Source organism: Mustelus asterias, chromosome 22 (genome assembly GCF_964213995.1).
Source record: "Mustelus asterias chromosome 22, sMusAst1.hap1.1, whole genome shotgun sequence".
Lineage (NCBI taxonomy): Eukaryota > Metazoa > Chordata > Chondrichthyes > Carcharhiniformes > Triakidae > Mustelus > Mustelus asterias.
In genome coordinates this window covers 5450241-5474447 of record NC_135822.1, presented here as the reverse complement: position 1 = coordinate 5474447, position 24207 = coordinate 5450241, and the positions used below count along the sequence as shown (strand labels likewise).

General features: G+C 43.7%; 1 protein-coding gene across 8 annotated transcripts in view; it reads left to right on the top strand.

Annotated features, from left to right (window-relative positions):
• The window catches only part of kif1b (kinesin family member 1B), a 237337-nt gene extending 224882 nt beyond the window's left edge, over positions 1 to 12455 (top strand). For 5 of the 8 annotated variants that reach the window (XM_078238676.1, XM_078238673.1, XM_078238670.1 and 2 more), the window contains 6 exons: positions 1366 to 1437; positions 2904 to 3028; positions 4829 to 4978; positions 5096 to 5288; positions 7483 to 7601; positions 12021 to 12455. In XM_078238676.1, coding sequence (XP_078094802.1) covers positions 1366 to 1437; positions 2904 to 3028; positions 4829 to 4978; positions 5096 to 5288; positions 7483 to 7601; positions 12021 to 12063 — 702 coding nt within the window. In that variant the 3' untranslated portion in view covers positions 12064 to 12455. The remainder of the gene's footprint in view (positions 1 to 1365; positions 1438 to 2903; positions 3029 to 4828; positions 4979 to 5095; positions 5289 to 7482; positions 7602 to 12020) is intronic. The other 3 variants (XM_078238671.1, XM_078238674.1, XM_078238677.1) reach the window with 3 other exon arrangements.
• The last annotated feature ends 11752 nt before the right edge of the window (positions 12456 to 24207 follow it).

Here is a 24207-nt window from a genome sequence, read left to right as displayed (position 1 = left end):
TTCCTATAATGTGGTGACCAGAACTGCACACAGTACTCCAGCTGTGGCCTCACCACAGTTCAATATAACTCCATCAAGACCTCTCTGCTTTTGTAATCTATACCCCGATTGATAAAGGCGAGTGTGCCATATGCCTTTTTCACCATCCTATTAACCTGCCTTTCCGCCTTCAGAGATCTATGGACAAACATGCCACGGTCCCTTTGTTCTTCGGAACTTCCCAGTGTCAGACCTTTCATAGTATTATTCCTTGTCGAAATACTCCTTCTAAAGTGCATCACCTCACACTTTTCAGGGTTAAATTCCATCTGCCACTTATCTGTCCATTTGACCATCTCGTCCATATCTTCCTGTAATGTCCCAGTCGACCTCCATTACAATGTGTTTTTATGCAAATCATAGAATCTTAACGTAAGAGGAAGCCATTTGGTACCTGTGCTGGTTCTTTGAAAGAAGAGCTATCAAGTTAGCTTTTATCCAACTAGTTCAACTGCCCCACTCTTTTCTGATAGTCCTGTGAAATCTTCCTTTTCAAATATCTGCCCAATTCTCCTCCTTCGAATAAAAGCAAATTACTGCGGATGCTGGAATCTGAAACCAAAAGAGAGAATGCTGGAAAATCTCAGCAGGTCTGGCAGCATCTGTAAGGAGAGAAAAGAGCTGACGTTTCAAGTCCAGATGATCCTTTGCCCCAGCTTTAACAAAGGGTCATCTGGATTCGAAACGTCAGCTCTTTTCTCTCCTTACAGATGCTGTCAGACCTGCTGAGATTTTCCAGCATTCTCTCTTGCTTTGACCCCCCCCCCTCAGATCTGGACATGTCTTTGCATCAATAAGTTCTCATTCTCTGCTCTCTTGCCAATTCTGCCAATTTTTCTTTGTAGAAACAGACATTTAGTGTATTTTGTTCACCGTACCTGGTCCAAAGGTTTTTCTTTTGTAAGTAAATATCATTTGAGATGGACTTAATCTCTAATTTATCCCTGATAAAATTCAGTTTGTGCAATCTCAGATGAGTATTTTTGATGTTTTAATTCTTTTGTCTGAACTCTTCCATGTTTTTTCTACGTTAAAGCGATGGGTCACATAGAGACACTCATGATGTATATGTTCCTGAACCATCTGAAGACATCCAAAGTTGTGCGGGTTAGGTGGATTGGCCAATTGACCATTAGTGTCAGGGGGACTAGCTAGGGTAAATACATGGGGATACAGGGAATAGGGTCTGGGTGGGAATGTTGTCGGTGCAGACTTGATGGGCCGAATGGCCTCCTTGTGCACTGTAGGATTCTATGATGCTAGGTCTCTACATTTTTTATCTCTCTGGTCTGTTCAATGTCCCTCATGTGCAATCATTTGTTTCAGTGTCTGCGACTTCTAATGCACACATTTAACAAAGAACTGAACCAAGTCTGCAACAGCATCAGTGACAGCAAGGTAAATACAAATTCACATTGCAGGAAAGTGCTTTAATACACAAAATTATCTGAAGATAATACAGCGTAATGTTGCATCTGATTCCCCAGTGCTGCGTTTCTGGGATAAGTACCAGGTGAAGGCTCGGGAGGGATATTTCCCTTCTCCATGTTTCCCTTCTAACAATTAACTTCAGACAGACAAAATAGCATTTTCTGTACATTCCGAGCTCCTTGGCCCATGTTTCTCCTGCGTTAAAGCGACGGGTCACACAGAGACTCTCATGACGTATCTGTTCCTGAATCGTCTGAAGACAGTCTATTCATGGAAATAGTTATAGTTTGCTGCAAAGCTACTTCTCTCAAAGCAGACTCCCTGATGTTGTTAGTCACACCCTAGCTGTGACTGTAACAGTATATTCTGCACTCTCTCCTTTCCTTCTCCCCTATGTACTCTATGCTTTTTCGATTGGTACGTGATCTCAGACTTCTGTATATTTTTCCTGGCGAAGGAGGTGCAAGAGAGTACATGGTTAATAAAGCCTGTTCTTCAAAGAGGTTAGAAAGAACAACATCAGGAAGTCTGGTTTGAGCATGGGGTCCTTGATTATGCTGGTTGCTTTTCCGAGGCAGCAGGAAGTGTAGACGGAGTCAGTGGGTGGGAGGCTGGTTTGAGTGATGGACTGGGCTACGTTCACAACCCTTTTTAATTTCTTGCAGTCCTGGTCAGAGCAGGCGTCATACCAAGCTTTGATACATCCGGAAAGGATGCTTTCTATGGTGCATCTGTAAAAGTTGATGAGCATCGTAGCGGATTTCCTTAGCCTCCTGAGAAGGGGTTGGTGGGCTTAACTATAGCATCGGGGTGGAGGGACCAGGGCAGGTTGTTGTGATTGGGATACCTGAAGCTCTGTGGCACAGTGGTTAACACTGCTGCCTCACAGTGCCAGGGACCCAAGTTCGATTCCGGCCTTGGATCACTGTGTGGACTTTGCACACTCTCCCCATGTCTGTGTGGGCTTCCTCCGGGTGCTCTGGTTTCCTCCCATAGTCCAAAGATGTACAGGTTAGGTGAATTGACCATGGTAAATGATCCCTTGGGGTCAAGGGGATTAGCAGGGTAAATCCATGGAGTTATGGGGATGGGGCCTGGATGGGATTGTGGTCAGTATGGGTTCAGTGGGCCAAATGACCTCCTTCTGCACTGTAGGATTGTCTGATTCTATGATCATCTCATTGAGGTGGATGGGCATGGCACTTTGAGGATTGTAAATTTTTACCATTTGATAGGTTAATATTAGCACTTTTCTAGATCAGAAAAGATGGTCATTTCTTCAAAGTTTGATCTTTCTAAAATGGCTGGGCCCTGTGATGTACCTTGCAACGTGCTTTTTGATATTTTTAATCATTTCAAGGTAAGTGAAAATGAGAACCTTCTTGTATTGGTGCCGTTGGGAGTGGATTACTGAGAAATGCTTTGTGTTTCAGCTTTCAGATGTAAACTCCCCGATCGGCCGCGATGCTTCTGTGTCCAGTTTCAGCAGCACCACCCTCACTCCTTCCTCCACCTGCCCATCACTGGTGGACTCCAGGTGTAACTCAGTGGATCAGAAGTAAGTCTGAATGAATGCTCCTTTGTTGCTAACCAGGTTGAGGGATGCTTGCACTGAAAAACTGAATACTGTTCTCATTGACTTGTTAAACCTGAAGTTTAGGCGAGTTTTTATTTTTTTTAAACTTGCAGCAATGTGCCTTAATCTTATTTTTAAAGTAGTATCCCCTGTACCAGTGTGTACTTTTCCACTGTCTTATCACCTTATACTTGTGGCCTTTGACTGGACGGCTGGTTAGTGATGCAGAGCGATGCCAACAGTGCAGGTTTGGGCCCCATATCTAAGGAAGGATATGCTGGCCTTGGAAAGGGTCCGGAGGAGGTTCAGAAGAATGATCCCTGGAATGAAGAGCTTGTCGTGTGAGAAACTGTTGAAGCAAATTATGGACTGTGTCCCCCACACCACAAAGAGCTGATTGAGACAATTGAAACTCATTTCAGACAATCCTTACAGCAGTAGGAATGAAACTTCCCAAAGTCCATTTTCCTCTTTTTTTTTTTTCCCCTCTCCCTGCCCCTAAATGTGGTCAGTTTGTTTTTGAGGGTTGACCTACATTCAAAGAATGGAGAGCAATGGTCACAAGTGCAATCTAAATGTTCAGCCCATTCATTGTATCCTGTTTGTTTTTAATGTAGATACAAAGATCATTGCTCCCTCCCCGACCCCAGCAGCTGAAGTCCAGTCTTTTTGTCTCCTTTCTGTCTGCACATGGCCTACATCCTGAACTGACAGTCATTGCAATTCATAGAATTATTGAATCCCTACAGTGCAGAAGGAGGCCATTTGGCTCATCGAGCCTGCACCAACAATAATCCCACCTAGGCCCTATCCCCGTTACCCCACATATTTACCCTGCTAATCCCCCTGACACTAAAGGGGAATTCAGCATGGCCAATCAACCTAATCCGCACATCTTTGGAGCATGGGAGGGAACCGGAGGAAACCCATGCAGATGTGGGGAGAACATGCAAATTCCAAACAGACAGTGACCCAAGGCTGCAATTGAACCCGGGTCCCTGGAGCTGTGAGACAGCAGTGCTAACCACTGTGCCACCGTGCCATTACAGTTTATGTATTGGTAATAATTGCCTTGCTCAAGATGTCAACATCCCAGGGCCAAGTAACAAAAAGACTGGAAATATAATTGGAGCATTTTTCTTTCTCTATAACTCGGATACCTAAATTATTTTCTGTAAATCTATTCCAACTTACAACTGTAGTCAATCTTCAATTTCATAGAATCATAGAATCCCTACAGTGCAGAAGGAGGCCGTTTGGCCCATCGAGTCTGCACTGATCACAATCCCACCCAGGTCCTTTCCCATAACACCACATATTTACCCTGCTAATCCCCCTGACACTCGGGTCAATTTAGCATGGCCAATCAACCTAACCCACACATTTTGGACTGTGGGAGGCACCCGGAGGAAACACACGCAGACACGGGGAGAATGTGCAGACTCCACACAGACAGTGACCTGAGGTCGGAATCGAACCCGAGTCCCTGGATTTTTGAGGCAGCAGTGCTAGCCGCTGTGCTGCCCTTGTGCGGAAAAGAAGCCCCAATGATTGCCAATGTGTTCCATGCCCTTTATTCTGAATTATCATTATTTGGGGCTCCTTTATTTGTTAATGCATCAATTGCGAAGAACTTTCATTCTTACATGACTGATTCAAACTCTTTCTCTTTCCCATGTCAGTGTTGTAATGATTAAGCTCCAGGGTGCAATGTGGACATTTTCAGTTGGGTATGTTTCAGCCCTTGCTTCTTTGTAAGCTAAGACTATGCTCATATTGCAGGACTCCTGAGGCCAACTCTAGGTCTTCTAGTCCGTGCATGGAGTTTGATGGCTTCCCCATGGTTTCTCGAGTAGAAACTTCATACCTAGCCAGAGCGGGAAAGCACGAATTCCTGAACCTGCTTCCTGACATTGAAGAGATTAGGACTGGGTAAGAGCTTCTTGCTAGATTCCCAAATGATTTCCTCCAACTTATTCCAAGTATTTGTAAATGCTGCAATTGTATTTGACTTTTTTAATGGTCTGTGCTTCTTTTCATGCGCTTTAGTCCTGTGGTGTCAAAGAAAGGATATCTGCATTTCATGGAGCCTCAGTCTAATTCTTGGGTGAAGCATTATGTTGCCATCCGGCGTCCGTATGTGTTTATCTACAATAGTGATAAAGACCCCGTGGAAAGAGGTATTCTCAACCTGTCCACAGCTCAGGTAGAATACAGTGAGGATCAACAGGCAATGCTAAAGGTCAGTAAGTTGTTGCGTTGTTTATTTGTGTATGTCTTCACCACAGGAAAACAAATTCATTAAGACATAATCTATAGAGTCACCATTCATGAGTCACATATCATTGAAATCCCTAACTATTACCTAGCCATATGGGTTCAACGCCAATCCTCTGATAATGCTGGCTGCTGATTTTCTGCATTACCTCACTCTATCTTTAGGCATCCACCTACTCTGGTAATCCAGTACTCCTCGTGTACCATTTATACTTGCATTCTCATATTTTATAATCTATTGAAATGCGTAATTAAATGGGCGACACAGTGGTTAGCGCTGCTGCCTCTCAGCGTCAGGGACCCGGGTTCAATTCCAGCCTCGGGTCACTGTCTGTGTGGAGTTTGCACATTCTCCCCGTGGGTTTCCTCCGGGTGCTCCGGTTTCCTCCCACAGTCCAAAGATGTGCAGGTTAGGTTGATTGGCCGTGCTAAATTGCCCCTTAGTGTCGGGGGACTAGCAGGATAAATACATTGGGTTACGGGGATAAGGCCTGGAAGAGATAGTTGTTGGTACAGGCTCAATGGGCTGAATGGCCTCCCTCTGCACTGTAGGGATTCTATGATTCTATTCTGTGACTCCACAGCTACATAAGATATTCCAGATAAAACCATTTTAAGACTCTTTCCATGGTTCGGTCGGTAAAGACAGCAAGTAAAGTTGTGATGTGGCCATATAGAGCTCTGGTTTAACCCCTCTGCTGTGCAGGGTTAGAGTTGATCTTGGCTATGGTGCCTATCAGAAATAACAGTCTGTCATCTAAGGGGGCCTGATTGCTAACCAATGACACATGCTAATAAGTGTGTTTGTATGGATGTCAGGTGAGGGCAGCGTCAGTTTATGTTTCTACAGTCAAATTGTCAAATCAAGATGGGAAAGTAAGTTGTGAAGAGGACATCAGGAGTCTGCAAAGGGACATAGACAGGTTAAGTAAATAGGCAAAGAACTTGGTGGATGGAGCATAATGTGGGAGATGTGAGCTTGACCACTTCAACAGGAAGCATAGAAAAGCAACATCTTATTTAAATAGAGAAAGATTACAGGATTCTTGAGGGGTCACGAATGTGGAGATGCCAGCGTTGGATTGGGGTGGGCACTGTAAGAAGTCTCACAACACCAGGTTAAATTCTAACAGCCTTATTTGGTAGCAAGAGCCTTTGGAGCATTGCTCCTTCATCTGGTGAGTGTACAGAGGGATCTGGGTGTCCTGGTACATGATCAGAAAAAGTTAGTATGCAGGTACAGCCAGTAATTCGGAAGGCAAATGGAATATTGTCGTCCTTTGCCAGGAGAATAGAATATAAAAGTAGGGATGTTTTGCTCCAATTGTACAGGACATTGGTGAGACAACATCTAAAGTACTGTGTACAGTTTCGGACTCATTATTTGAGAAGGATGTGAATGTGTTAGAAGCTGTTCAGAGCAGGTTCACTCAACTGATACCTACGATTGGAGTGTTTGGGATGAGGAAAGGCTGGACAGGGTGGGACTGTATCCACTGGAGTTTAGAAAAATGAGAGGTGGTCTCATTGAAACATTTAACATTCTGAGGGAACTTGACAGGGTGGATGCTAAAAAGAAGTTTCCCCTTGCAGGAGAGACTGGGGATGCAGTTTAAAAATAAGCAGTCCTCCTTTTAAGATGGAGATTAGGCAATTTTTTCCTGAGGGTCTTTGCAATTCTCTCATTAAGCGAGCGGTCAAGGCAGGATTATTGAATATTTTTATGGCCAAGGTAGATAGATTCTTGGCTAACAAGGGAGTGAAAGGTTATCGGGGGTAGGCGGAATGTGGAGTGGAGGCCACAATCAGATCAGCCATGATCTCATTGAATGGCGGAACAGGCTCGAGAGGCTGAATGGCCTCCTCCAGCTGTTCATATCTTAGTGTATAAATCCTCTGCCACATTGTCAAGGCTCATAAAGATTGGCCACTTAGCTGGGCAGCCACTACCTATTGGACTGCAGCTTAGTAATGGTTCAGTACCTTCTGGAGAGATGTAGGAAAGGTTAAAATTGGTAGTAAAGAAGCATCTTCGATGATCACATTAGGAATGCAACATTCTTAATTGATGGTTAGAAGCGAAAGGTGAATAAAGCTCTCTGGTCTCAAGAGGCCCAGTAAATAACCATTTGTTAATTTATTTTTCCGCACTATTACAGACAGCCAACACATTTGCAGTGTGCACAAAACATCGTGGAATACTTCTGCAGGCAAGCAATGACAAAGATATGTATGACTGGTTGTACGCCTTCAACCCACTGCTGGCTGGCTCAATCAGGTAAACCCCTCACTTACCTTCCGGCAAAACTTCCTCTCATCCTCGTTCCTGCTCCCAATATCCTGGAGCTTGCTCTTGGAAAAGTGGGAAGCATCATTCGAATTAACAAATTTTCATTTTAATTGAGAGAGATGCAATTTAGTCAATTCACACCTTCTAGAAGTCAAATCGTTACAAGAACGGTAATTAACTTAATCTTTTCTTCATCTTGTTGGTTATTGGTAATCTTGTTGAGCAGTGAGCAGGCTTGTGCTGAAAGAGATCTTTTTCATTCATTGGGATATGGGTGATGCAACCATTTGTTGCTGTTGAGAAGATGGTGGCCAGCCACCTTCCTGAATGGGTGGGTGCTGTTAGGAGAGAGGGGGGTCCCAGAATCTTAGCCCAGTGACAGCGGAAGTCGGGACGATGCGTGGCTGATTGAGATGAAATGTCAATCAAAGAACAAAGAAAATTACAGCACAGGAACAGGCCCTTCGGCCCTCCAAGCCAGCATCGACCATGCTGCCTGACTGAACTAAAACCCCCTACCCTTCCGGGGACCGTATCCCTCTATTCCCATCCTATTCATGTATTTGTTCAGATGCCCCTTAAAAGTCACTATCATATCTGCTTCCACTACCTCCCCGGCAGTCAGTTCCAGGCACCCACCACCCTCTGTGTAAAAAAAAACTTGCCTTGTACATCTCCTTTAAACCTTGCCCCTCGCACCTATGCCCCTTGTAATTGACTCTTCCACCCTGGGAAAAAGCTTGATGCTGAAAGAATGTTTCCCTGGGTTAATTTGTTATAACTGATGTTTGATCAGCTCACTCACCATGTTTCCTCCCATTTTCTCTTGGTTGGTCACCCAAAAAATGAATCTCAAATCATCAAATCAAACTGGGCTTGCCTGCACTTGACTCGTTGAGTCAGTGCATTGTCCTTTCAGCATTGGAATTGGATGACCCATACCAAGGCGATGAGCTCTGAAGGTTCGAGGTGTGGAATAGTCTTGGGCTTAGGTTCTGGTGGGCGTGGGTCCATCGAGCACCGTGCTGCAAACTAAGATTGAAATGGCAGAAATGCCTGAGAGGTTGTGAAGGATAGCAGGTAATGGTAAATTGATGCAGTTCTAGAGGTGGGATTAAACGCAATATTAAAACATCAAGGGGGCGACACGGCGGCACAGTGATTAGCACTGCTGCCTCTCAGCGCTAGGGACCTAGGTTCAATTCCGGCCTCGGGTCACTGTCTGTCTGTGTGGAGTTTGCACATTATCCCCGTGTCTGCGTGGGTTTCCTCCGGGTGCTCCGGTTTCCTCCCACAGTCCAAAGATGTGTGGGGTAGGTTGATTGGCCATGCTAAATTGCCCCATACTGTCATGGGGACTAGCTAGGGTAAATGAATGAGGTTATGGGGATAGGGCCTGGGTGGGATTGTGGTTGGTGCAGACTCTGGGCCAAATGCACTGTAGGGAATCTATGATTCTAACTAGACTCTTCCTCCATATGTGACATGAGAACTGTTGAGGGCTGTTACAATGGTTTTCTTGTTGTATTTAAAAACTATTGTTCGCCTCAAGTAGCCAAACAAAGGAACAGTGTGGTTTAAAGATGATCTTTACTATAAACAGCTATAGGATCCATTCCGAGTGAAAAATACAAAAACACAAAGGCAATTAAAGTCTCAGCTTTGGTTACAAGTAATTAGCATATACCAGTAACAGAACAGGAGTTATCTCAATCCAATCATAGTTATGGTTACATCATGCATAAGTAAGGAAAGTGTCCAATTATGAGTGGCACAGTGGTTAACACTGCTGCCTCACAGCGCCAGGGACCCGGGTTCAATTCCGGCCTCGGGTGACTGTGCAAACTCTGTACATTCTCCCCCGTCTGCGTGGGTTTCCTCCGGGTGTTCCAGTTTCCTCCCATACTCCAAAGATATGCGAGTTAGGTTGACTCGCCATGATAAACTGCCCCTAAATGTCAGAGGGATTAGGAGGGTAAATATGTGGGGTTATGGGGAAAGGACAGGACCTGGGTTGGATTGCTGTCGGTGCAGGCTCGATGGGGCAAATGGCGGCCTCCTGCACTGTAGATTCTATGATCTATGATGATTAAAACTTGTGCATGTTATATCAAAGAACAATACAGCACAGGAACAGGCCCTTCGGCCCTCCAAGCCTGCGCCGCTCCCTGGTCCAAACTAGACCATTCTTTTGTATCCCTCCATTCCCACTCCGTTCATGTGGCTATCTAGATAAGTCTTAAACGTTCCCAGTGTGTCCGCCTCAACCACCTTGCCCGGCAGCGCATTCCAGGCCCCCACCACCCTCTGTGTAAAATACGTCCTTCTGATATCCATGTTAAAACTCCCCCCCCCCCATTACCCCTCGTGAACGTCACCACCGACCTGGGAAAAAGCTTTCCACGGTTCACCCTATCTATGCCTTTCATAATGTTATACACCTCTATTAGGTCACCCCTCATCCTCCGTCTTTCCAGTGAGAGCAACCCCAGTTTACCCAATCTCTCCTCATAACTAAGCCCTTCCATACCAGGCAACATCCTGGTAAACCTCCTCTGCACTCTCTCTAAAGCCTCCACGTCCTTCTGGTAGTGTGGCGACCAGAACTGGGCGCAGTATTCCAAATGCGGCCGAACCAACGTTCGTTCTACCAAAATGCATCACTTCGCATTTATCTGGATTGAACTCCATCTGCCATTTCTTTGCCCAAATTTCCAGCCTATCTATATCCTTCTGTAGCCTCTGACAATGTTCCTCACTATCCGCAAGTCCAACCATTTTCGTGTCGTCCGCAAATTTACTGATCACCCCAGTTACACCTTTGTCCAGATCGTTTATATAAATCAAACAGCAGAGGTCCCAACACTGAGCCCTGCGGAACACCACTAGTCACAGGCATCCAGCCGGAAAAAGACCTTTCCACTACCACCCTCTGTCTTCTGTGACCAAGCCAGTTCTCCACCCATCTAGCCACCTCCCCCTTTATCCCATGAGATCCAACCTTTTGCACCAACCTACCATGTCGTCCAGAAATGATAGCTATATCTCTGACCAATGGCATCTCAACCTCCTTTTCCACTGTTCCTTGTTCTAATGGACAGACATGAACTGCATCATTCGATTAAATTGTCCTTGAGCCTTATCAGGGCTTACTTAAATCAAAACCTGTCATTTGCACATAGTTTTCACTGAGGTTCAGCTTACAGCTTATGTGATTTTTAAACTTGTGATTTTTAACCCTTTCAAGAACCTTTGATCCTGATGCTGAAATGTCCCATTTTCCCAGTGCCAGCATCCTCATTCCTCCTCCTTTAGGTACCATGCCCTTAGGGTATTAGTGACCATGAACTTCCATTGAAATGGTCCATCATTATGCTTGGCAAAGCACTGCAGTGGTTTGTTCTGCAGTATGGCTGACCAGGAAGCTCTCCCACTCTTACCGTCTGCCATCAGGCATGTTGAGGGGGAGGCGATAACCTATTGGTATTATCACTAGAGTATTAATCCAGGAACTCAGCTAATGTTCTGGGGACCCGGGTTCGAATCCCGCCACGGCAGATGGTGGAATTTGAGGGCAATAAAAAATATCTGGAATTAAGAATCTGATGACCATGAAACCATTGTCGATTGTCGGGAAAACCCATCTGGTTCACTAGTGTCAAATAGGGAAGGAAATCTGCCGTCCTTACCTGGTCTGGCCTACATGTGACTCCAGAGCCACAGCAATGTGGTTGACTCTCAACTGTCCTCAGGCGACTAGGGATGGGCAATAAATGTTGGCCAGCCAGCGACGCCCATGTCCCACAAATAAATGAAAAATGAAGGATCTACAGGCTGATGATCAACCTGTTTGGCCCTGTTGTCAACTCACCTTCTGTGGCCATCAAGTCCTGAAGTGTGACTTGAACCCGGAGCTTATGATGCAGAGGTAGGAAGGAACTCTACCAACTGCACCACAAGACCCTAAATATCACCAAAAGTACAAACTTTGAGTTGGTGAGTTACAGATGGGAGTAATTACATTTTAGTATTTTGAGGCCTGCCATTTATTGATTTTTTTAAAAAGTAATTAAATGCCTTCAAATTTCTAGCACCTTAGGTCTGGAATTCCCTCCCTAAACCTCTCCAACTCTCTCCCTGGCTTTCCGCCTGTAAGATGCTCCCTAATGCCTGCTGTTTGATTAAGTTTTGGTGTAAATTAACAAATCTTTTTCTATTTACATTATCCTTAATTTATCATCCACATTTAGTTATGTAAAGTATTATAAGGTTACATGGTGCAGTGTCAGATTCTGCTTGGTAATGTTCCTCTGCGATGTTTTACTGTTGCCTGTCACTTTGTCACTTTTACAATTGTCGTGCAGATCGGTGGCTTCCAGTTACAAACTCTTGTTTTTGCCTTTTTAGGTCAAAACTCGCTAGGAGACGTTCAGGGCAGCAAACGATGTAAAAGGAAACCTTTCACCGAAAGCAAGAAATGAAGTAGTAATTCTGACTTGCCCATCAAACGAGTACAATTGTTGCTCTTAACCTTTTGTGATTCTTGACGGTTTCTCATGTACACGTGGCTTAACTCTCTTATCCGAGCACCTTTCTTTTCTCCCAGTTACCAAAATACCGCTTTTTCTTTACACCCATTCCAGATCTCGTAGTAGCATGTTGTAAAATAGTCAAGTGTGTGCACGATTCTCAGCACCTCTTTTCCCCCATGTTCGCTTTCTTCTCGTGTCTGTGGGATGTCCTTGTCTGTGTTTCCTGTCGAGCTGTAGCTTTTAATTTGCAACCATAGGGTAACTGCAGTTGACCCTCGGGGACTCGTTGCTGTAAGATGATGGGGGTGGGGTGGGGTGGGGGGGGCATGGGGAAGGAAGAGAACTTCAGGCTACTCTTCTGACATGAGATAGCTTATAAGGAGAGTATATACCTTCAGGTATATACCTTCACCTGCGCGTTCTGGAACATCTTGCACGGTAATCTCCAGTATTCTAGAATGTCACAGCTGCCAGAAGATTTTTGGAGTGAAGGTTTTTGGTGATTGCAGCAGCCGTGAACTTTGTTGGATTGTTAAATGTGGGTTGCTGGGGTCAGAGTGAAGTTCGCTCTGAGGAGATGTACTCCTCCTCCTTATTCAGTTGGCAGGAAAACTAGTCGATCTAGAAAGCTGAACCCACTTGGAATGGTGGGTTCACCAGTAACAGGAAGACAGCAGAACCCGCTGGGGGGAGCAATCTGGGTAAGACACTGCTATTTAGCACAAATGGCAGTGTTTGGAGGACTGATCCCCTGAGCTAAATATCTATCTTCTGTTTGCACGCATGTTTGAAGGCAAAAGGTTGCTGTAGGTTCCTCCTCACCTTTGGGTAAGAAAGCAGAGATAATGGCAGACTTTCGCAAATAGTTATCCAGACTTGACTTCAGCAATGCATGCAGTGCTCACCTTCAAGTGGACATAACCAGATACCTGCATTATTTCAGTGATAAACGCTTCCTAGCAGCGTAATCATCATCAATCAAGGGCAACATCCAAGAATAATTGACCCGAGGTCCGGTAACTCCACATCGCTGCTGTGCCAGACAGAGGGGTGAAAATACTCCCCAAATCCCGCAATATGCTGTATTCCTGCCTTCAACTAGATGCATTAGAAATAAAATTGCCTTCTAATCTGATATGCCACAATGAGGTACTTGCTAACCCTTTTAGTTGCTGGCCTTTGCCCATCTGATAACCTGCAGCTGAAGTTGCTATTTTAAAACTGAAAGGTGCAACTTAGAAAGTAATGAAAATGAAACCCTTCTGACCAGTATTCACCCCCGTGGCTGTACCAGTGAGCTTGCTGCATACAGATGTTGAGGCAATCCTCCCAACATCTCATCATGAGATCATCTTTAACGTGTTTCAGTCTCAACAGTTGGAACGTAGTTTTTTGGAAGGGGCTAGGATTTATTTACACATTATTCCCCTGAAGTTACACACACTCAATTTTTGCAATCCATTTTTGTATCTTGGCTGTCACTGATGCGTTCCTAAAGGTGTGTGCTAACGTGTTCCTTGCCAAATGCTTTGTCCCTTCCAGCAAACGAGGTGTAACACAAGCTGATCACAACCCTGTTTACAGGCAATTGCATGTCAGTATTTCTCAGTAGTTTTGAGCTTATTGTCTTAATGTCACCTTCCAGCCAAAATGAAACATGTCAGTTTGCATAACTGCAGGTTGATTGGAATAAATGATATTGAGGAAATATTGATTAACTACACAGTAATATATAGAGTGAAAACAGAATGGTATGTGATGATAAGCAAACTGTTTATTGAAAGAAAAATTAATACACTTAGGATACGATTGGCACACATTTAGCATTTTGTCAAACCTGAGCACTGCGAAAACGTTTCAATAATTGTAGTTTTGTCCTTTGATCTATTCCACCCAGCCCCCGAGGATAACATAGGCCTGGATATCTCGGCAACCTCCATTCAATGTGGGGCTTTCCCCTCTATTTATTTTCACATGTTGCTACGCGGGAAACATGTATTTCTAATGCATTATAGCCGCCTAATAAAGCGTGTGGCGTGGAAAAACCTTTCCACTAATGCCGAACGGACGTAAAGTGGAATCCGATGATGCACACAGACCTCGTGGTCACAAGCGGTAGAGATTAGACCACACTTGGCAAACCAGCAGAGATAACTCGGCATCGCTGCAGATTTATTTTTACCGTACATATGCACTTTTTCTTACCAATAATGGATGACCATGATATGCATAAGTAAAGCTCGATCAGATGGGATCCTAGTGGGGTTATCTACTGGATATTCTGGCAGTTTGTCCGCTGAACAGTTACCAGGAGACGTTAAGCTGCTTTACGTGCTAATCAGCACTGATTCGTGGAGTGGAGCTGAGGGGCATTAATAGTCTTAACGCGACAGAGAACCATATTGATGCTTGAATTGTTTACTACAAGAGTTACCAGGATGAAAGCTGCCTCAGCAAATCAAAAGTGAGAATTTCAGTGATAATATTTGATTAGTGTACTGTTTACAGTTTAATTTTATTGCAGAAGGAGCAGTGCTTCGAAATGAGAGGGAAGAAATGTCTAATCTTTGCTTTGAACAACTTAAATCAAAGAAGCTAAAGTGCTGAAACTGGAATTTCAATCCTTAGTACGCATCCTATCCCTTAAAATCCCAACTCGATTTGCGCTACCCTCAACTGATTTTTGTTCTGAAGTTTAATTTGTACAAAAGGATCCGAGAGTTTCTGAAATTTGTGTGGAAACATATTGTAGATTTTAAGGTAAATTCATATTCATTTGTACACAAGATATGCCTAGTCTGTGACTATAACTTATCATTGCTTCTCACACTATCATAATATGGAGCAAGTAATATTGGATACAACCTAGCTTCTGCAAACCTAGGTGACCAAATAGCAAACAATATTTATTTAAATACGTAGATCCTTTTAGATATAACTATTTATAATTAAGGTGTAACTTTATTCTCTGGTGCATTTTTTAAAAAACTGTTCGCTGAAGAGAGCCATTTAAAAAGAATGGAGGACGTGACTGAGGCTAGCAAACCTACAGATCATGGTCTGTGCTGGTGTGAAAGTAGGAGGTGGCACGGCGGCACAGTGGTTGGCACTGCTGCCTCACAGTGCCAGGGACCCGGGTTGGATTCCCGGCTTGGGTCACTGTCTGTGCGGAGTCTGCACACTCTCCCCATGTCTGCGTGGGTTTTCTCCGGTTTCCTCCCACAGTCCGAAAGATGTGCTGGTTAGGTGCATTGGCCGTGCTAAATTCTCCCTCAGTGTACCCGAACAGGCGCCGGAGTGTAGCGGCTAGGGGATTTTCACAATAATTTCATTGCGGTGTTAATGTAAGCCTACACTAAAACTTAAACAATGTATAGCTTCATAGTGTAAGGTGCCCAGTATATTAGTCTACAGAGGTTGTAGCATGCATAATATAGTCAATTGCTTATAAATGACGGCAGATGATTTAACTTTGAATTAATCCCTTAGTGTTCTGCATGGCTTTTAATGATCATGGACTATGCACCATTTCTACTGAAACGTAACTCAGCTATGTTTTGTCACGTGACTTGCATTCTATTCGTCAAAGCTTGAATATTGTTAAAGTATCACTTTTATTTTTAAATTTGTTGGATATAAAAGCTGAATCTAAACTAAAAGCTGGTAGTTATTCAGTAAGTACACTCAAATATCCGACTACAGTAGGACCCACCACTATTTATTATCTGCAATTCACTTGTGATAAATTTTCAAGATACAGATCTTAGCTGTGAACATGTATGGATTTTGTATTGTAAAGAGTCAGGTTTAAGTATGTATGCTCGGTCGAACCAGTATGATGAGTACCCTGAAGTCAGCCAACTTCCAGAGCACATGGTGAGATGGGTCATGCCAAAGGCCAGACAACCTCTTGAGCATGGGCAATGTGTGGAATTTTGGGAGATCTGAGTGAACCATACTTTGGTCAGCTAATGCTTCCGTGTCTAAAAAAAGAGACTCGTTCATTTTTGTACACTTAAGCACCAGATATTTTAAATCAGTGCATTTAAGCTGGAACAAGATAGATACAGATTCTTGGATGAAGTTTACAACTAGATAAAGGTACAATGAAGGATGCTGTAGGAGTAAACTTGAAGTCTTTACTTTCCACATTAGATACCAAATGAAATTTGCACATCTTGCACTTTTAATATCACATTTCCAACTGCATCATACCATAAGCAGCACTGCTTATAAGAACAAAGAAAATTACAGCACAGGAACAGGTCCCTCGGCCCTCCAAGCCTGCACCGACCATGCTGCCCGACTGAACTAAAACCCCCTAGCCTTCCGCAGACCATATCCCTCTATTCCCATCCCATTCATATATTTGTCAAGATGCCTATCTTTTAATGCCAACCTAATATTGGACAAAACGAAACCCCAGATACCTTCAAAATGTATAATGTACAGTTTAGTACGATGAGGGTGAAACTGCTTTAACGTATCAATTGTAATCTGATTCTATTTCTCATTTTCTTGAACAAGGTAAATACTTGGGTCTAAACTGGTAAGGGAAGTAAGATTTGCCCTTTGCTTAAATCTCGAAACCTTGTACCCGATCCTTAAGGTATGAAACCACATGAAAACAGAGTGTTAATTCTATCTGAGAGTTGGCCGTCTGCGCAGCTGGGAGAAATAAAACTCGCATTTTTGTTACTGCTATCAAATCTCAAATAAATAAATAGAGTCTCAAAAGTTACCAACCTCTTAGCAAATCAGATAAAGGGCACACACGTACAGCAGAATTGCTTAAAGAAAAATTTACTTGGCCTTCCGTACTTATGAACTGTACAAGAAAAGAAATCCAGGTGGATCAGTAAATATTTGTTGACCTGAGTAAATAGAATTCACAGAATAAGTGCGCTGCAAATTTTTATTTAGTACTGACTTTTTTTAAATTAACATTGTAAGATTCCCGTGTTGCAATCCCTTTTATCAACTCTTCCAAATAGTAAATGCAGCTTCTACTGGAGAGCAGAGTCTGTTCACATGTTAAACGTATCACGGATTCATCAAAGCAAAGATTCTCCCACCACCTCTCATTTCTAGCTTCTGTGTAATTTTTAGCGGGTGCACAGTGGATGCACAATTTATTTTGTATGAATTGTTTGCAGTGAATTGCACACTTTTTTTTAAAGGAGTAATTGTTTAGGAAGGGATTTGAAAATTGCTGTGGGACGTTGTACATTTTCTCAGCATAAGAGCCCTTTCCCCAGTACTGCACATTGGGAAATGAAACATACAACCAGTTGTTTGAGAGAGACTGTACATCTTTTTATAAAGTTTAGAGTAGGGTTACTGTATTCTAACAGTTGGGCTTTTTGTTTTTCCGATAAGCCAGACTGTAAGTGCTCTAGTACCGGGCTATAGTACTTAATGTGATCATTTATTTGAGAGCATTTTTGCGTGAAAATTTGAAATCTGGCAAACCCAATGATCAAATCCACTCTTAATATTTCAGCCACACTGAAGCATCCTGTACATTTGGGAATCACTGCTGAGATCGAATTATTTTGTAGATTTGAATCCGTGAAGAACTTGTACATAAATTAATGAGTTGTACCGTCTCCCTCAAAATAAAAAACTTGTGGGTATTGCCATTAAAAGGGAAAGATACTGTAGCTGCTGTCCATAGGTTTACTGAGTGTGCTGATAATCAGGAATTTACCTGTGTGTTTTTTTTCTAATTTTAATTTTGTCTGTTGTGGCTGGTTAACCACAATCCATTGTAGTTTAAGGGTAGTTTTAGTTGCAATTTATTGTGCTTCCTATCAATGCCAGACCCTTCAGAGGAGTGCATCAACACTGTACATTATTTATTATATTTTGTCAGGGTGGCTACACATTCATAATTTTTATTTTGTAAATATGTGTTGAACCAAGCTTGAGGTATAAAGACTTAAAAATGTAAATATTTCATTTATTTGTACTAATTATAATCCATTCGCTGTATAGCATAGACGTGTAATGCAGATATCTAATTCTGTGTATGGTAACCTGCACCACTGAACTGTTAGTGAATAAGGTAACAATAAAGGTACAACCAGAGCATAAATAAACAAAATAAACTTGTCTTGTTTTTATTTTTACTTCATAAAACACTATAAAGCAAGTAAGGGGAGATCTTATTGAAACTTACAGGAGACTGCGAGGCCTGGAGAGGATGTTTCCACTAGTAGGAAAAACTAGAACCAGAGGGCACAACCTCAGGCTAAAGGGACGATCCTTTAAAACAGAGATGAGGAATTTCTTCAGCCAGAGAGTGATGAATCTGTGGAACTCTTTGCCGCAGAAGGCCAGGTCATTGAGTGTCTTTAAGACAAAGAAAGATGGGTTCTTGGCTGATAAGGGGATCAGGGGTTATGGGGAAAAGGCAGGAGAATGGAGATGAGAAAAATATCAGCCATGATTGAATAGCGGAGCAGACTCGATGGGCCGAGTGGCCTAATTCTGCTCCTATGTCTTATGGATCAAAGGATGTTTCAAGTCATTTTCATTCTACCTGATTAAAAGATTTTTACATTTAATAGTGCCTATGACCCAATTTTTCCTTCCTCTTGTCAGTCTCATTCTTCTCCTCCAGCCCCCTACCCTGTGCTGCACAACTGAAAATGCACATTCTTAGAGGACTCAGATAGTCATTTTGTCAAGTGGCACCAAACCTTGGCCCTTCCACAGTATAAATGACTTGCTTACCAGCTGGTCAGATTAAATCTTTCAAGATCCGAGGAGCAACAATTTGGGCCAATTTTAAGCCATCACACCCCTGTCGCAGCCTACAAGCCATCACTGAGCATTACTATCTAAATGAAAGAGTTACCTGTAAGGATGGGTTCTAGTTTTAAGGGCTCTTGTATGCATTATTATTTAGATTGTGTCACAAGCCTAATAATTAACCTTTTACCAGTCGATTAAGCACCAGATTATTTTGTACATTAACTTTTTTTTTCATTTGTGGGACACGGGCATCGTTGGCTGGCCAGCATTTATTGCCAATCCTTATTTGCCCGAGGATAGTTGAGAGTCAACCACATTGCTGTGGCTCTGGAGTCACATGTAGGCCAGACCAGACCAGGTAAGGACGGCAGATTTCCTTCCCTAAAGACATTAGTGAACCAGATGGGTTTTTTATGACAATTGACAATGGTTTCATGGTCATCAGTAGATTCTTAATTCCAGATTTTTTTTATTGAATTAAAATTCCATCATCTGCCATGGTGGGATTCGAACCCGGATCCCCAGAACATTAGCTGAATTTCTGGATTAATAGTCTAGCGATAATACCACTAGGCCATCGCCTCCCCCCCCACGCCCGCCCATGATTTTTTTTATTTGATTTATTATTGTCACATGTACTGGGATTCGGTGAAAAGTATTGTTTCTTGCATGATGTGCAGAGAAAACATACCATTCATAGAGTACATAGGGGAGAAGGAAAGGAGTGGGTGCAGAATATAGTGTTACAGTCATAGCTGGGTTTTGGAGAAAGATCAGCTTAATATATGGTAGGTCCATTCAAAAGTCTGATAGCAGCAGGGAAGAAGCAGTTCTTGATTCAGTTGGTACACGATCTCAGATTTTTGTATCTTTTTCCCAACAGAAGAAAGTGGAAGAGAGCATGTCCGGGTGCGTGTTGTCCTTGATTATACTGGCTGTTTTTCCAAGGCAGTCAGAGTCGATGATGGGAGGCTGGTTTGCATGATGGACTGAGCTACGTTCACAACCCTTTGTAGTTTCTTGCGGTCTTGGGCAGAGCAAGAGCCATACCGAGCTGTGATACATCCAGAAAGAATGCTTTCTATGGGGCATCTGTTAAATGTTGGTGAGAGTCGTAGCTGACGTGCTGAATTTCCTTAGTCTCCTGAGAAAGTAGAGGCATTGTTGGGCTTTCTTAACTATAGTGTCAGCATGGGGGGACCAGGACAGGTTGTTGGTGATCTAGACACCTAAAAACTTGAAGCTCTCGACCATTTCTACTTTGTCTCCACTGATGTAGACAGGGACATGTTCTCACTACGTTTCCTGAAGTCGATGACAATCTTCATCGTTTAACTGACATTGAGGGAGAGATTATTGTCATCACACCACTTCACCAGATTCGCTATCTCTTTCCTGTGCTCTGTCTCAATAAAAATGAGAACTATTCTCTAAGGCTGTCCTGTGGCCTGACTTTATTTTGCATTATACTATCTAGCTAAAGTCACAGAGCCTCCCATCACTGAGCTTTGACCTATCTTGGACAGGAGTTGACATTTGCAGACAAAGTTACATTTCAAAGTTTTAATTGTGGATTTAAAATTGAAAAGAATCAACTGGCTTGTTGCGATCCAATCAGTATAAACTTGAGATCATATTGAGATACCAAGGGCGGCACGGTAGCACAGTGGTTAGCACTGCTGCTTCACAGCTCCAGGGATCTGGGTTCGATTCCTGGCTTGGGTCACTGTCTGTGTGGAGTTTGCACATTCTCCTCGTGTCTGTGTGGGTTTCCTCCGGGTGCTCCAGTTTCCTCCGGGTGCTCCAGTTTCCTCCCACAGTCCAAAGATGTGTGGGTTAGGTTGATTGGCCATGGTAAAATTGCCCCTTTAGTGTCCTGAGATGCGTAGGTTAGAGGGATTAGTGGGTGGATATGGGGGTAGGGCCTGGGTGGGATTGTGGTCGGTGCAGACTCGATGGGCCGAATGGCCGCTTTCTGTGCTGTAGGATTTCTATGATTCTACGAATTGCATTTGGCAGAATGAGATAGAGGACAAGGTGGAACCAAGATGCAGTTTCAGATCTGATGAATGTGCAAGATTGGAGTTTGTAATCAATTGTAGATCACAAGCAGGGAGTAGAATGATCAGATTAAAGCAACAATTGGATTAGAGCAAAGCTGTCAAAAATTCCCCAACCGTTGCAGCCGGATGGTTTATAGTAAAGACTTATTTGATCTCATTGACTGGGTATGATTTAAAGTCGGATACCCTTGTGGGGGGGTGGGGACAAGGGTCGTGAAGCAGAGCATATTGGCAATGGTAACTTGATAAATTCTGGGCACCAATAGCAATGGCTATGCAGTGTTTAGTGTTGGTAGAGGAATTATTGGCCTTGGTATTGGACAACTGATGGAGTAAATCTGGAGCAAAGATAAAAAAAACTCTGGGCAGTGGCATCTGTGGAGAGAGAAATCGAGCTGGATTTTCCCTGTGGAAACCATCAGACTCACAAGCTCCAAGTGTGGGAAACAGCTACTCACCTGGAGGCAGGTTCTCCAAGGGGATAATTCAGAAGGTACAACATAAATTCATTCCAAGGGGAGGACGAGGCAACCATGGCTGACAAGGGAAGTTCGGGATAGCATAAAAGCAAAGGAAAGAGCATACCGTGAGACAAGGAATAGTGGAAAACCAGAGGATTGGGAAGCTTTTAAAAGCAAGCAGAGGACAATTTTTTTTAAAAAGGCTGGAGAAGATGAAAAATGGGGATAAGCAAGCTAGAAATATAAAAGAAGATTGCAAGAGTATTTTTAGATATATAAAAGGTAAGAGAGAGGCAGGAATGGACATTGGACTGCTGGAAAATGAGGCTGGAGAAGTAGTAATGGGGGACAAAGAAGCGACAGAGGAACTGAATGGGTACTTTGTATCAGTCTTCACGGTGGAAGACACCAGTAACATGCCAGAACTTCGAGAGAGTCAGGGGGCAGAGGTGAATATAGTGGCCATCATTAAGGAGAAAGTGCTAGGGAAGCTGAAAGATCGGAAGGTGGATAAATCACCTGGACCGGATGGACTACAGCTCAGGGTTCTGAAGGAGATAGCTGAGGAGATTGTGGAGGCATTGGTGGTGATCTTTCAGGAATTACTGGAGTCAGGGAGCTCCCAGAGGACTGGAAAAAGGCTGATGTAACACCCCTGTTTAAGAAGGGAGGGAGGCAGAAGGGAAATTTTAGGCCAGTTAGTCTGACCTTGGTCATGGATAAGATCTTGGAGTCCATTATTAAGGATGAAATTGCGGAGTACTTGGAAATGCATGGTAAAATAGGGCTGAGTCCGCACGGCTTCACCAAAGAGAGGTCATGTCTGACAAATCTGTTACAATTCTTTGAGGAGGTAAGTTAGACAAAGGAGAGCCAGTGGAAGTGATTTATTTGGATTTCCAGAAAGCCTTTGACAAGGTGCCTTACAGGAGACTGCTAAATAAGCTAAGAGCCAATGGTGTTAAGAGGAAGGTACTGGCATGGATAGAAAATTGGCTGACAGACAGAAGGCAGAGTGTGGGGATAAGGGGGTCCTTTTCAGGATGGCAACCGGTGACTAGTGGTGTTCCACAGGGGTTGGTCGGTTGGGACCACAACTTTTCACTATATACATTAATGATCTGGAAGATGGAAATAAGGGCATGGTTGCTAAATTAGCGGATGATACAAAGATATGTAGAGGGACAAGTAGTGTTGAGGAAGTGGGGAGGCCTCAGGATGACTTGGACAGGCTAGGAGAGTGGGCAAAGAAGTGGCAGATGGAATACAATGTGGGAAAGTATGAGGTTATGCACTTTGGTAGGAAGAATAGAGGCGTAGACTATTTTCTAAATGGGGAAAGGCTTTGGAAATCTGAAGCACAAAGTGACTTGGGAGTCCTGGTTCAGGATTCTCTTAAGGTTAACATGTAGGTTCAGTTGGCAGTTAGGAAGGCAAATTCAATGTTAGCGTTCATTTCTAGAGGGCTGGAATACAAGAGCAGGGATGTACTGCTGAGGCTGTATAAGGATCTGGTCAGACCCCATCTGGAGTATTGTGAGCAGTTCGGAGTCCCATACCTAAGGAAGGGTGTGCTGGCCTTGGAGGGGGTCCAGAGGAGGTTCATAAGAATGATCCCAGGAATGAAGGGTTTGTCATATGAGGGGCAGTTGAGGAGTCTGGGGGGGGCCTATACTCAATGGAACTTAGAAGGATGAGGGGGAATCTAATTGAAACTTACAGGATACCGAGAGGCCTAGATAGAGTGGACGTGGAGAGGATGTTTCCATTCGTGGGAGAGAGTAGAACAAGAGGGCATAAACTCAGAGTGAAGGGCATAAACTCAGAGTGAAGTCCTTTAAAATTGAGATGAGAAGGAATTTCTTCAGCCAGAGGGTGGTGAATCTGTGGAACTCATTGCCACATAGGGCTGTGGAGGCCAGCTCATAAAGACACTCAATGACCTGGCCTCTCTGTCTTAAAGACACTCAGAGACAGATAGGTTCTTGATTGGGAAGGGAATCAAGGGTTACTGGGAAAAGGCAGGAGAATGGGGATGAGAATCATATCAGCCATGATTGAATGGCAGAGCAGACTCGATGGGCCGAATGGTCTAATTCTGCTCCTATATCTTATGGTCCATAGGATGCCCTCCAGCTCCGAAGCAACAGGGTGCCACTGGCAGTTAAGGTGAGAAGGCACCTTTTCCCAACTTTTTAATACCTTTAATAAAAAATCCCCATGCTGGCCTGAGCACTGGTCCCAGAATGTGGTCAGGAGGTCATCCCCAGGCAATAACACTGCTTCCTTCCTGCAGGGACCTGCACACTGACTGGAGAACCCTCAAATGGATATTAACTACCTGGATTACCACCCTCACAACTAGAAAATGCCTTGGAGGGGGCGGGTGGCATGGTGATGGGAAACCAACATTTTGGCATGAAATTGCATGTCTGCTTGCCTCCCCACCCATCCCCCCATCAGCACCTAAAGGTTGAGCCCAAAGTTTAGGTTGATAACCTTTGATCCGTGTGAATCAGGCTCTGGCTGAACTGGTGACTGATGATATCAAGAAGGCCGATACTCATTGGTTAAATCTGACGTTCCGGATTGACTGGGCATTTTCCCTTCTGCAGTTCTGAATAAGTCAGGTTGGACGCACAACGTTCACTCTGCTTCTATCTCCACAGATGCTGCCAGACCTGCTGAGCACCGTGTGTTTCAATTCCCATTTCACGGTGCTTATCTCATACCAACGAACTTAACTGCTAGCTGTGATGAGAGATTTAGCTCCACGACT